The sequence below is a fragment of the Spermophilus citellus genome (assembly GCF_964194105.1).
Source record: "Spermophilus citellus genome assembly, chromosome: 13".
Taxonomy (NCBI): domain Eukaryota; kingdom Metazoa; phylum Chordata; class Mammalia; order Rodentia; family Sciuridae; genus Spermophilus; species Spermophilus citellus.
In genome coordinates this window covers 108,618,213-108,631,878 of record NC_138193.1, presented here as the reverse complement: position 1 = coordinate 108,631,878, position 13,666 = coordinate 108,618,213, and the positions used below count along the sequence as shown (strand labels likewise).

Sequence of the window (13,666 nt, the reverse complement as noted above, 5' to 3'; positions counted from 1 at the left end):
TTGTCTTAAAACTTTCCTGTGTCTTGGTTTAAAACATATTGTGAAGTACTTCTTGAGACCAGTCCTTGGCCACCCTGGCCCATTCACAGACAGCTGTGAGTTGGACAGGAGTGGGTGGCCCATACCCATGTGCTTGGCGAATATTCACTTAGTGGTACTGCAGAGCACCGTGTTTGGTCCTTGGGTCACAGCAGGGGTTCCTATCCTCCTGGGGTTTGTGGATTAATATGAGAGACAGTTGGAAGAGGGACTGTGACTTATTAGTGATAAGTGCTATCAGGAAAAATAAGGCAGGACCTGGGGCTGGGGATACCGACCAGCCTCTCCTTTGAGGGGCTTGTGATGAGGAGTGAGGTGGGTTCATCACAGGGGTTGACGGCCCTATGGAGGTGGGACAGGCCTGTGTGAGGTGAGTGCAAGCTCCCCCTGAAGTCAAGGGACGGACGGTATTGCAGGCAGGTGGGTCTATGCCAGCCCAGAGGTGAGCATGGCCGGTGGAAGGAATGGCGGGCAGGCGAGTCTGCATGGGAGAGATGAGACAGTGCTACCCACAGAGTTGGAGGGAAGGGCAGGGTCTGTGGCCTTTTGAGCCATGGTGGAGAACTTGGGTTATATCTGAGAGATGGCAAAATGTGGGAGGTTGTTAGCACGAGCAGATTGAATTTTATGTTTCCATAGGGTCCCGTGTGAAGACCTAGAGAAGCAGCCCAATGAGCCAAGGCTGGGGCAGCTGTGGGGGCCCAGAGGCCATGATGCGGTGCTGGGGTGGGGCTGGTGTGGCTTGGGGTAGGTGTTGGGTGGAGGGGGACGGGGTGGGGTGAGGAAAAGGGGAAACCAAGGAGGGCCTGAGGTGTCGGCTTCACACCTGGTGGATGAGAGGCCTCACTGAGGCAGGGACCACCTAGGGAGGAGTCACTGGGGTGCATTGGTGGTGGAGAGACCACCTTTGAGATGTTGCTGTGTGTCCGGTAAGTAACATGCTGTTTGCTTTTTTATATTGCCCTGGAGCTTAAGAAGGGCTGAACTAGAACGTGAACTTGAGAGATGGTGGTGTATAGATGGTATTTTAAAATTTTTTCATAAGTATTTTATTTAACGTAATATATTCAAACTGATTATCATTTAGACATGTAATCAATACGAAAATGACTAATGGAATATATCTTGCTCTCTACTTTTACAGTGAGACTTCAAAACCTGTCATGTATTTTGTACTTACAGCACATTTTATTATGGCCACTAAATTTTTAATAGTTAAAAACAGTGGAGTCCAACTAAAGCGGGTCCGTTGTGCTTAAAAGAGGACTATCATGCTGCCTCAGTTTAGATGCAGCACTTGGAGCTCTGGGGAGGGAGGAGGAGGGTGCTGAGAGGACATGAGGCCCGGGACCCCAGGGCACTGTGCATCTTGAGTGGGTAGAGGGCGTGAAAGTAGCCTGGGTGACATGTCTGGGAGGAGCCGGGCAGGGACTGAAGTCCAGGGAGCCAAGTGGCAAAGGTGCTGTGCTAGAGGGTGGACTGAGCACCTGGCAGAGGCTCCTGGGAAGTCTCTTCACATAGAATTGAGAACCACTACCTCAATTTAGCAAGATGGCCTCGTAGCTGACCTGTGCAAGGCCAGCAGGGAAGGAGGGCCTGCTCCAGAGCAGGGGTGGAGAGGAATGAAGAGGTGGTTCAGGGCCTCGGCACAGCTTTTGGAAAGAATTCTGCCACAAAGGGGAAGAGAAGTGTGGTATCTTAGCTGGAGAGAGCCCAAGGACACAGGATTTGTGAGTGGTGTTTTCTGCTTGGTGTGTTTGTGGGGGATGAGAGTATCGCATGCTGGTGGGAATTAGCCAGTGGAGAGGGGCATTTGAGGGTGGGCAGGGGAAGAGCTGTGTGCCCAAGCAGGGCCATGCACGAGCAGTTGGCTGCCCTGGACCTGGCACAGTGGATGGGTGGCCCTAGCTGGAGCAGGGACAAGGGTGTACAGGACACCGTGCAGAAACGCTGGCCAATTTGATCCCTCTGAACCTCCATCTCTGTGGCAGTAAACCAGGGGGAAATACCCACCTAAGCATGTTTTTCGAGTGAATTAAATCTAATGAGGAATGTGAATGTGCTTAGTAAATTAGAGAAAGGCAATTAGGTTTATTTCTCAATTGAAAATAGGATTTCTATAGAATGTGGACTTTCTTATGTGGGGAACTTGCAACAAAGGCATTCTTCATGAAACAGAGAGGGTTTGGGAATGCCAGGAACTTTCGTTTTTGATTGCCATTAAATGTGGGTGCTTTTTCTCTTTCAGAAATGGATATAAGTTTCTCTACTGTTCTGCACGTGCCATCGGGATGGCAGACATGACACGGGGCTACCTGCACTGGGTCAACGAGAGGGGCACGGTGCTGCCGCAGGGGCCGCTGCTGCTCAGCCCCAGCAGCCTCTTCTCCGCCTTGCACAGGTACCACCCTGGCACTCTGCTCCCATACTCAGATCTGTGGGCCAGCCCCACTCCCTCTCTGCAAGAATAAATCTTCTCTTACACGGTCTTCTCCAAGCAATGCCCGTGCTTCACAGGGGCACCAAGGAGATCATGGGCGTGCAACACCTTGGCTTACCATTGGCTCTGGGGTGAAGTCCAGTCATTAGCTTGGCTCTGGGTGGCTCTTCATGACCTGCCTCCCAGCCCTCTGTCTCATTTCTAAATCTCAGCCATACTGAACCCTCTCTGCTGTGCAGTCCTCTCCTCTGTGCTGTTCTGTTTTGGGTAGCTCTCCCTCTCCCTTTCTCCCTCAGTGGTCAGGCTGGGTCTTCATGGGGACCCTTGGGGAATCAACTTGCATCTCCTCTCACTGGGAACCCTGCTGGGGTGAAGTGGTCCCTCTCCCAGCTGCCCCATCCATCTGGCCTTTGGACCCTCAGCACACTTGCTGATCCCTCTTAGAATTCTAGACATGCTGCTTCTTATAGTTACCCTCTTGATGATCGATTCTGATTGTCCTCCTCTCTTCCCCTTCTGGCCATATTCAAGGCAGCTGGTCACCTCTGGCTGTGGAAGGGGTGGGTGGGGATATTGCACTCCTTTTCATGGGGGCACCCATTGTGGTTTCCCCAGCTTCCCTTGAAGCATAATCTCTTGCATTCCACATGGGTCAGATTGTTGGTCCCTGCTAAAGGCTAACTCATAGTGTTATATCCTTGCTCTTGAACATCAATGAAAGGCTTTGGCATGGTTCTGCCCCAGTTAGAGGAGCAGATTAGCTGCATGTGCTGCTGCTGACCATTGAACAATGGACAAATCTGTATGGATCCAAAATGCCAAGCTGACTCTTGAGTATTTCTCTATAGACATCTTTTCCATCATAGGTTTGCTTTTAAAATATCTCGAATTAAAGCTTGCTCATTCTTGGGAGAGAATTCAGGCAAAACACATGAAACCATGTGTTTCAAGTCTTATGAATTATCACAACAGTATAGCTTCAATGCAATCCAGAAGTTTAATGGAATTTTGTCACTGAGCTACATTGACAGCTGGAAGCTGGCTGTCATTAGCATGTGCTGAGCACTAAGTCTATGCTGGGCGGAGTGGAGAGTGGACATTATTACCCTGACATCCTGCTGTTAACTTTAAAGTGATCCTTCTCATGTTCTTATTTACATATCTTTGTTTAAGATGAATTTTTGCCTGTAAGGAGTTATTATAAAAACTCTCAAATATCACGTTTGCATGGTGTTCTGGGAGATGGAAGTGCCCCTGAAGCAATCCTGCAGTGTAGCCAAAGCCATTTCATGGTCAGCTGCCCTGTAGATTTCCTAGAATTGATGGGTGAGTCTGCTATGAGCACAGACGACCTTCGTTAGCAGGGTTTGGTTTAGCTGGGTTCCATCCTGATGGCATTGTTTAGCTTTAAACTAGATGAAGGAAAAGAAGTGGATGAGGCTGTGGAGGGCATGGGGACCTGCATGCATTGCAGTCTCAGGAGCAGGCTCTCACCAGGGCAGGGCAGAGGGAGCTGCTAGTGGGGACAGAGCCTCCAGGCAACCTGGTGTGGCCAGAGGCGCCCCGCCTTCCATAGGCTGTGTCTCAACTGCTGAATGAGAAGGTTAGCTTAGATGCTCCCAGGAGGCCTTTCCAGCTCCATGCTGTGATTCCAGGAAACACTGAGAAACAAGTTGGGGGGATCTCTTCCACACACCTGCCCTTTTGGTTTGTTGCACGCTCCCATCCATTTGTTCACATTAAGATCAAAACTGGAGTTGAGGCCCGTGCCCTATGATGGAGACAGAACTGTGCAGATGGTTGTCATAAACCCCCATCAGTGCAGTGCACCGTCCCCAGTGCAGCTCCAGGCTCCGAGTGGTGACCTGCTGAGGAGTTGGGCTCAGAGGCAGGGGCTTACAGATTAACCCTGGCTGGTTCCTACAACTCTGGATTATGGGGCAGAGTTGAACTTCTGGAGTTAGGCAGCAGTAGAGGCTGTCTCGCTGTCTCTCGGAAAGAGACCTTACTTCCATAAACAGCTTCGATTTCCCTTGAGGTTTCTGAGTTGTGAGACTTGGACATGTGACACTTGTGATTCAGAGTAATTCACCTCTCGTGAGGTGAATGACCCATGACTGTTTGCAAATTCAGATCATCAGAGACGGGATATACCTAGGAGCAGTGTGGACTGGCCACTGTAGTCATACCAGGGCTCTCTCGGTATCCAGCACTGTCAAGCCATGGGTGGCCTGGGGCCACGGTGTCTCCCTGCTGAGCACCAAATACCCATTCATGTTGAAGTGTCCCATTCCTCCCACCCCCTGTGAGTCTGTGTGTGAACGTGGGTCCTGAAGTGTGGACAGCCACTCATGCATCCGTACACGTACACCAGGGTCCCAGGCTGTGGAGTACAAGACCCTTACTCAGTGCCCAGGAGGACCTATGGCCTGGGAGTCAGCACAGAGCCAGGACCATCCTGGGGGCTTCACATATTTAGTCTGTGCCTGTGGTTATCATTGCCATTGTCACTACATTACATCTTTCAGTAGGTACAAGAGGAGTTTTCTAGGATATCTGCAAGGTATAAAGCAAATCAGATGGTGGACACAGGGCACCTGGCATCCACTTAAAGAGCAGAGGTGTGCCATCATGTGCAAGTCTCAGTGCTGGACCCCACTGCCCCTCAGTAGTGCCCGCTGTCCCCGAGTTCTGTTAGTCATTCCTTATGGTCTTGCTAATCTTCTCACCGACATTTGTGACCCTAAGCAAAGTATTTACTTGTGCATGTTTGTGAGTTTTATGTCAATGAAATCAGGTGTTTTCTTGGAACATATATTTCAGCTCTTGGTGAGAATCTCTAGGATTGCGAGTGGAGCTGCAGTTTGCTCATTACTTTAGTGGTTTCTGGTTGCGTGGCCTCACACCTATTTATTCATTCTGCTGCCGGTGGATGCTGGAGTCATCGCTAGCTTTTTGCAGTTGATGCAATATTTTATTTATTTATTTATTTATTTTTTAATTTGATTTTTTTTATTGGTTGTTCACAACATTACAAAGCTCTTGACATATCATATTTCATACATTAGATTGAAGTGGGTTATGAACTCCCAATTTTACCCCAAATGCAGATTGCAGAATCACGTCGGTTACACATCCACAATTTTACATAATGCCCTATTAGTAATTGTTGTATTCTGCTACCTTTCCTATCCCCTACTATCCCCCCTCCCCTCCCCTCCCATCTTCTCTCTCTACCCCATCCACTGTAATTCATTTCTCTCCTTGTTTATTTTCCCATCCCCCTCACAACCTCTTATATGTAATTTTGTATAGCAATGAGGGTCTCCCTTCATTTCCACGCAATTTCCCTTTTCTCTCCCTTTCCCTCCCATCTCATGTCTCTGTTTAATGTTAATCTTTTCTTCTTGCTCTTCCTCCCTGCTCTGTTCTTAGATGCTCTCATTATATCAAAGAAGACATTTGGTATTTGTTTTTTAGGGATTGGCTAGCTTCACTAAGCATAATCAGCTCTAGTGCCATCCATTTCCCTGCAAATTCTATGATTTTGTCATTTTTTATTGCTGCATAGTACCCCATTGTGTATAGATGCCACATTTTTTTTAATCCATTCATCTATTGAAGGGCATCTGGGTTGGTTCCACAGTCTAGCTATTGTGAATTGTGCTGCTATGAACATCGATGTGGCAGTATCCCTGTAGCATGCTCTTTTAAGGTCTTCAGGGAATAGTCCGAGAAGGGCAATAGCAGGGTCAAATGGTGGTTCCATTCCCAGCTTTCCCAGGAATCTCCAAACTGTATTTATTTATTTTTTAAAAATATTTTTAGTTGTAGATGGACACAATACCTTTATTTTGCTTATTTGTTTTTTTTTTTTTTTTTTTTGTGGGCCTGGAAATTGAACCAGGGCCTCATGCGTACTAGGCAGGTGCTCTACCACTGAGCCACAACCCCAGCCCAGACAGCGGTGTTCTTGTGTGTGTCCCTAGGGCACGTGTGCTGGGTCAGGGCAGACTTCTACATTCTTGCCAGGGGGTATAAATACCTCTTTTTAGACTTACTGGTCCTTGGGGACCTCTTCAATGAAGTGCCTATCCAAGGCTTCCCTGCAACTTCTTTTTGCTTTGGGAGAGTGCAATGTGTATTCTATGAGTGCTGCAAATCTCTTTTTTTTTTTTTTTTTTCAGTTTATTGCTTCTAATGAGCATAAGTTCTTAGTTACTTAGAGCTGAGCATATTGTTGGCTCTGAGGTTTAGGCGTTTGTATCTTAACAAAGTCCTCCCTGACCTGTGAGCATAGTTTCTGAATTTTATTGACTGGCGTTGACTTTCTCGTTAGGTCTGCACTGACTAGGAACTGATTTCTGTAGATAGCCTGATGCAGAGACCCAGAGTGATTTTGTTTTTCTTCTGTGGGTATTCATTTGTCCTGGCACCTTATATTAAGAACACACTGCCCTTTCATCCTGTTTTGGGATGCTTTTGTGGTCATCAGCCAAGCGTCTGTGAATGTGTGATCGTTTCTGGGCTCTGTTTTTCCCTTGGCAAAGGAACATATGGACCAGGTACTGCAGTATGTCAGGCCCCAGGGCTTCGAAAGCCCTTCACCCTCCCACCAGCAGGGGTGTCCTGGCTTCGTTCTGCTGTGTGGCTTTTGGAATGCAGTTATATAAAAACATAACAAAAATCTTTCATAATTTGGATTAAAATTGCAATGACTCTGTAGGTCAATTTAGGGAGAATTAATATTTCAGTATAATATTGAATCTTCTAATTCAAGAATATAATTTATTTCTTCATTTATGTAGGCCTTCTCTTAATGTATTTTAGTAGTTTAATAACTTTAGCTAGAAAGGTCTGTCATGACTGTTAGGTTTCTAGACATTTGATATTTTAAAATCTATTTTAAATACTGTTTACACAATTATATTCTCTGTTTCTGATACATGGAAATGCATTGATTTTTTTTTCCTTTGACTTATTAACCTTCCTGAATTCTGATAACTCATCTGGGTTTTTAAAAAGTGTAGGTGGCGGCTTTTTGTGAATATGAATAGTTGTTTCTCTCACATCCTTTTCAATCCTTACAGCCTATATTTATTTTTTCATGTCATTGCTCTGGGTGGGACTGAGTGTACACACTGAACTGCCGTGGTGCTGGAGACCCCAGCATTTTACTGTCAGGAGGTTTGAGTATCCCCTTCTCATCCTGGTTTAAGAATTTTCATCCTGATTTGATATTGAATTGTATAATTGTCCTTTTTATATCAGAGATTTTTTCCCCTTAATCTGACAATGTGTTGTGTTATACTAATCAATTCTAGATATTATGTCACTCTTGCATTCCTGACGTGAGCCTGGCTTTTGGGTATTGCTGGTTTACACACATGTATGCATTTGGAAGCTTTGCCCTTATTCATGGGATAGATTGGTTTACCGGTTGCTCAGAATTTTCCTCAGGTTCTGTGTTCGAGGCTGTACCAGTTTCATGAGTAGGTGTGGAGATGCTCCCCTCAGTAGGCCCGGGAGCCCCTGCTCCTTAGCCAGTTGCTGGAAGTCTTTCTTCCTCCTGGCGCCGTCCCTGTGGGGAGGCTGGCAGGCCACCCCTGACACTCTCCTAGGCTGGCTTCACTGATTTCACAGTGTTGAGGCTTATAAGTAGTTTAGTGTTACTGAAGTTATTCTCCTGCTGATCTGTTATTTACTTGTTTGTTTTAACAGAGAAGTGATTGAAAAGAAGCCAGAAAAGTTTAAAGTCCAGTGTTTAACCGACATCAAAAACCTGTTTTTCCCAAATACGGAACCCTTTTATGCTGCATTTGGAAACCGGCCGGCTGTGAGTACTAGGTTGAGGCCCTAAGAGCCCTGGACATTGCTCCCCCAACAGCAGTCACCGGAGAGCTGTGGCCCGAACCTCATGTAAAGCCAGTCCTCATCCTGTTCACATAGCCTGGCAAATGGCTGCATCTCAAGGCAAAGAGATTTGAAATCATGTCACATGGCCTCCAGCTTTTTCTGAAGGCTGGCTGGTGGGTTTGACCTTGAGGTGTGGGCCTATAAACTTGAAATTCCATATCACTTCTTAATGAGTAAAGCAAGGACATTTAATAGCATTAGATCCTTTCTTCCACAGGGTGGGGAAGTCCACATATTGAGTCTTAGGGGTGTAACGTTTTAAGAGTGTGGAACATATGATCTTACAGGAAGAGGAAATGCTTTGAGGTTGTGTGTGTGTGGCCCAAGTTTAGTGGAAGGTTCAGAATTCTGGAGAATACAGTGGGTACAGTACTGTTTGCTCAACCAGAAAATTCATGACAGGTTTTCATGAAACAGGAAAGTGGGACAGAGTAACCCCAAAGAATGTCAGGATTGCAGGAGACGCAGGAGTTTGCTTGCTCCTTAACTGGGTTCCTGAACACACAGGGGCCCGAGGCCGGGGGAGGAAAGCTGGCTGGTTCCCCACTTCCTGCTCGTGTTGGTGCGAATTTGATGCTCTTACTTTAAAACAGAGATCACACACTTTTTTTTACAGTGAACTTGTTGAAATCACCTTTCTCCACACAGGACGTGTATTCCTACAAGCAAGTGGGGGTGTCCTTGAACAGAATCTTCACTGTCAACCCTAAAGGAGAGCTGGTACAGGAGCATGCCAAGACCAACATCTCCTCGTGAGTATGGCAGGCGTGTGCCACCTGGGGTTGCAGCTGTGTCTTGAGATGGCGCTCTGCCATTTAGAGTGGACTCTTGAAGCCCTTGCTACCTGTGTTTTTAATCTTTAACTACTCTAAAGCATGTGGTTTAATTCCTATATTTTTTGTCCAAAATTTAATTTTTAGTCAGCTAGAGTCAAATCAGATTCCCCTCTAGGTGTGAAACTTGAACTGGATGTTAGATTCTGCTACCAAAAGGAATTGAATGAATTCAAAATATCCTTGTTTAGATTTGCCGAGTTAGGCTCGGAAGTCTAGAATGTGGATTAGAAATGTAACCAAGCAGAAATATGGGAAGCTGGATATCTCCTCAAGTGCTGAAGCTCCCTGTCCTGTGTAGTTGTTAAGAAATTCTCTTGTATGTTTTGGTTAAAACTCAGGTTTTTCAAGTCAGAGGGCTAACCCCAATGGCTATTTTTGTTTTTGGCAGTACTGGGGATGGAACCCAGGCCCTTTAACATGCTAGGCAAGTGCTCTACCACTGAGCCAGATCCCAGCCCTTTTATTTTAGACAGGGTCTCACTAAATTCCCCAGACTGGCCTCAAATTTAGCATAGCTGGGATCACAGGCGTGCACCCCTGAACCTGATGCTTTGTTTATGATTGATTAGGATCTTGGTGGGTCTGTTTCTCTGTACTCATAATATAGAAATTTGGGAACCTCTGATGAATTGTTGTGTCCCCTTGTTCTAAACTGCTGCCCTGACAGTGTCTCCATTCCTCTTCTCCCTAATGCCAGTGCAGCATGTGCCCATGTGAAAGGGTCCCTGGCCTAGAGACGATCTATGGATTTTTGTTTAGGGTTACAAAGAGCTTTCCGTGGCTAGGGATTCAGTTTCTAAGACTGCTTGCCCAAAGCCTCCAGCGTCACTCTGCTTGCCTCCTGAGACTCGGGTTAGATTGCTGTAGCCCCTTGTTGTGGCCTGTTGCTGGGCCCCAGGGTGGACTTACACATGGAGCCGACTCCCATCTTGCCAAATGATGCTCTCCCCTGACACCTGCACCATGATGGGACTACTCTGTGAGGGGACTACTCCCACATTGCTCAGGCACTGAACTTGCTACATTTCTAAGCCACGCGGGTATACCTGGCCAGTTATCTGGAATGTCCTCAGGGATGGGCCATAAAGTAGCTCGGTGCTTTCCTCCATTTGCATTTGTGAGTGGCGGGGCATGTTATGCCCGCCTGCTGCAGGGAGCCCAGTCGTGGAGGGCTGAGGCACCCACTGGGTCTTGCCTTGTCACCAGAGCACGTGGGCTTGGTTCTGGTGCCTACCGCAGCCTGGCAGAGAACTGCTGCAGCCGGGAGGCTCCTCCTATAGCCATAAGGCTCAGATTAATAGGCCTTAGAGCTGGGAGGTCTTTAGAAATTTTGTTTTAATCCCCAGAAAAGACATAATTCTTGGTTTTATATTAAGAGAGATTTTCCCATTTGTGCCAGTACAGTGTTCCTCATGAGGCCTTCAGAGGCCCCCTATTAAACACACACACTCGTCCTTATTTAATAAGTTATTTTATGCCTCAGAACATACTAATTCCTGGAGTTTGGATTTCAAAAGCCCCTTTAGGTTTTCAAAAAGCAAATTGGAACTGGAAAGAGGCCCAGGGATTGTCAGGGAGGAGCCTGGGGATGCGAGGGAGAGGGCCAGGTGTGTCCGAGTTGGGTGGAGGTGCCTGGAGGTCTGAAAAGGCAGATTCAGAATGCAACTTTCTTTTTGTAGTGCAGGCACAAAAGCTAATGTGCAGCATCCTCTTGGGAATGCAGAGAAAATAGAGTGAGAGAAGGTTGTAGGGAACATTGAGAAACCTGTTCTAGTCCAGCTCCACACACTCCGAAGATGAAAGGCCTGAGGCTCAGAGAGGGCAAGATGTTTACCCAGGTCCCTCAGCAAGTAAGGCAGGAGCAGCTCCCAAATACCTTGACCCTCATGCCAGCCAGAGTTTTTTCCCTGAGACATGTTAATGATTTGCTGAATAAATTTATTGAGTACCCACTATATGCAGTTCTATTGCTGCAGATACTATTTCATTTAATTCTGATAGTAACACTGTGGCAGTTTTCATTTCCGCCACTTTACAGGGATGGAAACTGTGGCCCTTTCCCAAGATCACAGAGCTGGAAGGTGGCAGGGCGACGGTCGGGGCGTGACTCCTGTCGCCAGGGCTGCTTGTCTTCTCATCCTGTAGTGAAGCAGTCTCTGTTGTGTTCTCCTGGGAGGTGCTTTGCCTGGGTCCGTGTCCCCTGTGTCCAGGTGGCCTCTGTGGCAGGCAGCAGTGTGGTGGCCATGCTGATTTCCTCCTATTGTCCTTTGTGTGACCCCTCCCATAGAGCCCTCAGGACTCCTTTATGACTCTTGTTCTCACCTCTTGATTCTTCATTAGTAAGGAGTGTCCACCTTGGGCAGGTGGTCACTGGCTGGGGTTGTGGGTCTTGCCTACTGCGAGGGCAGCCCTGGTGCTGGTGCAACTCAGTGTCCATTTTCCTTGCAGGTATGTGAGGCTGTGTGAGGTGGTTGACCACGTCTTCCCGTTGCTGAAGAGAAGTCATTCTTCGGACTTCCCCTGCGCAGACACTTTCAGTAACTTCACCTTCTGGAGAGAGCCGCCGCCACCTTTTGAGAACCAGGACATTCATTCTGCTTCAGCATAGTACATGCCACACAGCCTCCTGCAGTGGTTCGGGAGCCTGTCACCACTAAAGAACGGGTTGTGGGGACCCTGGAGCCGGCACTGGGAGCCCATGTGTGCTCATTTTCTTAGAATTGAGGAGCATTTCTCCCTCTTCCCCCTGCCATGGGGTGACGTTTCTAAGTACACCACGGAGGGTTGGACCTTCTAGCCAGGAGTGGGGTGTTCCTGGGTGCCAGGCATCCTCAGTGTGGCTGCTGCCCACAGCAGCGCTGAGCCCCAGCCTGCTCCAGGGTCAGTTCTGGTTGATGTGCAATATGGGGCTCCGATGCCCAAGCAGAGGCTTGCCCCCTGACGAGGTTCAGCTGAGGATTGCCAGATGTGCATGGCTGGGGTCCTGAGGGGGCACACTCCCATGGCAGCGACATTTGTGTTGCCTTCTGCAGAGGGCGGACAGGGCAGTGAACGGTCAAGTGACCTGAACCCGAGGTCCCTGATGGCAACCTGACCCTCATGGGGTCGGGGCCTTGAGCAAGCCTTAGTCTCGGCCCCGTGGTTGTTCCCTGGCAGTGTTTGCTGACTAGCCTCATTTTTAGGTGACATGTTCTTAGTTCCTTTGGTTAGAGGCAGCCTGCATATCCCCCCATTCTTTGTGGCTCAAGGCTGGGACATTTTTTGCCTTAATGCATCTGTGGCAGACATTTTACTTGGAATGCGCTGTGTCCAGCTCTCAGTAACTGCTATGCCTTCAAGGAGAATGATCGTGACTTTTAAGGCGCATTTCAAATCAGTTCAACACCCCGTTGCCACCCTTTCACTCAGCGAGGTGGTGCTGATCATATGGCCTTGACCGGGGCTTATGCTGAAGGGTGATGACGTTGATTTTTGTTGGGAGCTCTCAAAAGAAACTGGTTGGTTTTAAGAAAACAGTTTCAAGCAGTTGAATTCTATTCTTTATAGATATCATTTATTGCTTCACTCTGACTGGGTCACTGTCTTAAGCACCCTAGCCATATTCTTTCAATTACAACTGTTATTAATACATTAAAAAACGAGTGTGCTAGACATCTGAAGAGCCTTATTCTGTGTATCTCATGACTGTGCTTCTTTTGGAATTATGAATAATTTATTTTTCTTAGCTTTTTCCACTCAAATTAAGGGTAAGGTTAAAAGTAATAATTTGAGTGACATTCTTGAAGCCAGTAGAAGGTGGTTCTGTTTATTAACCTAGCTGATGGAAAGAACAATGTGAAAAATGAAAGAATTATTTTGGTAAAATATTTTGCTTTACATTTTTGAAGTATTTTTTTAAGGAGTGTTTTACTGTGAAGACTGAAATGCTTTCCAATTAAATTTCATTGTTAGAATTGTAGGCGCAAAGCACGGAGCGGCTGAAGGAAATGTTACTCTTTCTGTGAAAGAAAACCCGGCCTCATTGCCTTTGTTGTGGTTGGTGGGCTGTTAAGGATGGGTGGCTCCACTGAGCTGTTTGTGGGGACACCCAGAGTCTGGCAAATCGCAGACTTCCTAGAGACGTGGACATGCATGTGCAAATTCCCTTTGGGAAGTGTTAAAATTAATTAAAAATATTCCTGCCTTAACGAACTCCTGTTTGTTCTCTGCTGACCTTTAGAAGGCACATGATTCTTCTGCCACCAGGGAGTGTCAGTGAATTTTCACTGCTCACTAACCTGCAGAGGTCCCATGCTTTCTGCCTTGCGCCCCAAGGGAGCCTTGGCTGGGGGAATGGTTGCAACTCACTCTTCACCTGCTCTGTAGGCTGCTCTCCAAGTGAAGCCTGAGAGCACGCAACTTTGGACACTAATTTGATGTACCTTGAATTTCCATA

At 47.2% G+C, this 13,666-nt stretch overlaps 1 protein-coding gene across 8 annotated transcripts in view; it reads left to right on the top strand.

Annotated features, from left to right (window-relative positions):
* Positions 1–13,415, top strand: part of LPIN1 (lipin 1) — a 117,687-nt gene extending 104,272 nt beyond the window's left edge. For 7 of the 8 annotated variants that reach the window (XM_081264010.1, XM_081264005.1, XM_081264008.1 and 4 more), the window contains 4 exons: positions 2,288–2,440; positions 8,201–8,315; positions 9,044–9,147; positions 11,680–13,415. In XM_081264010.1, the coding sequence (XP_081120136.1) occupies positions 2,288–2,440; positions 8,201–8,315; positions 9,044–9,147; positions 11,680–11,839 (532 nt within the window). In that variant the 3' untranslated portion in view covers positions 11,840–13,415. The remainder of the gene's footprint in view (positions 1–2,287; positions 2,441–8,200; positions 8,316–9,043; positions 9,148–11,679) is intronic. The other variant, XM_081264004.1, reaches the window with a different exon arrangement.
* The last annotated feature ends 251 nt before the right edge of the window (positions 13,416–13,666 follow it).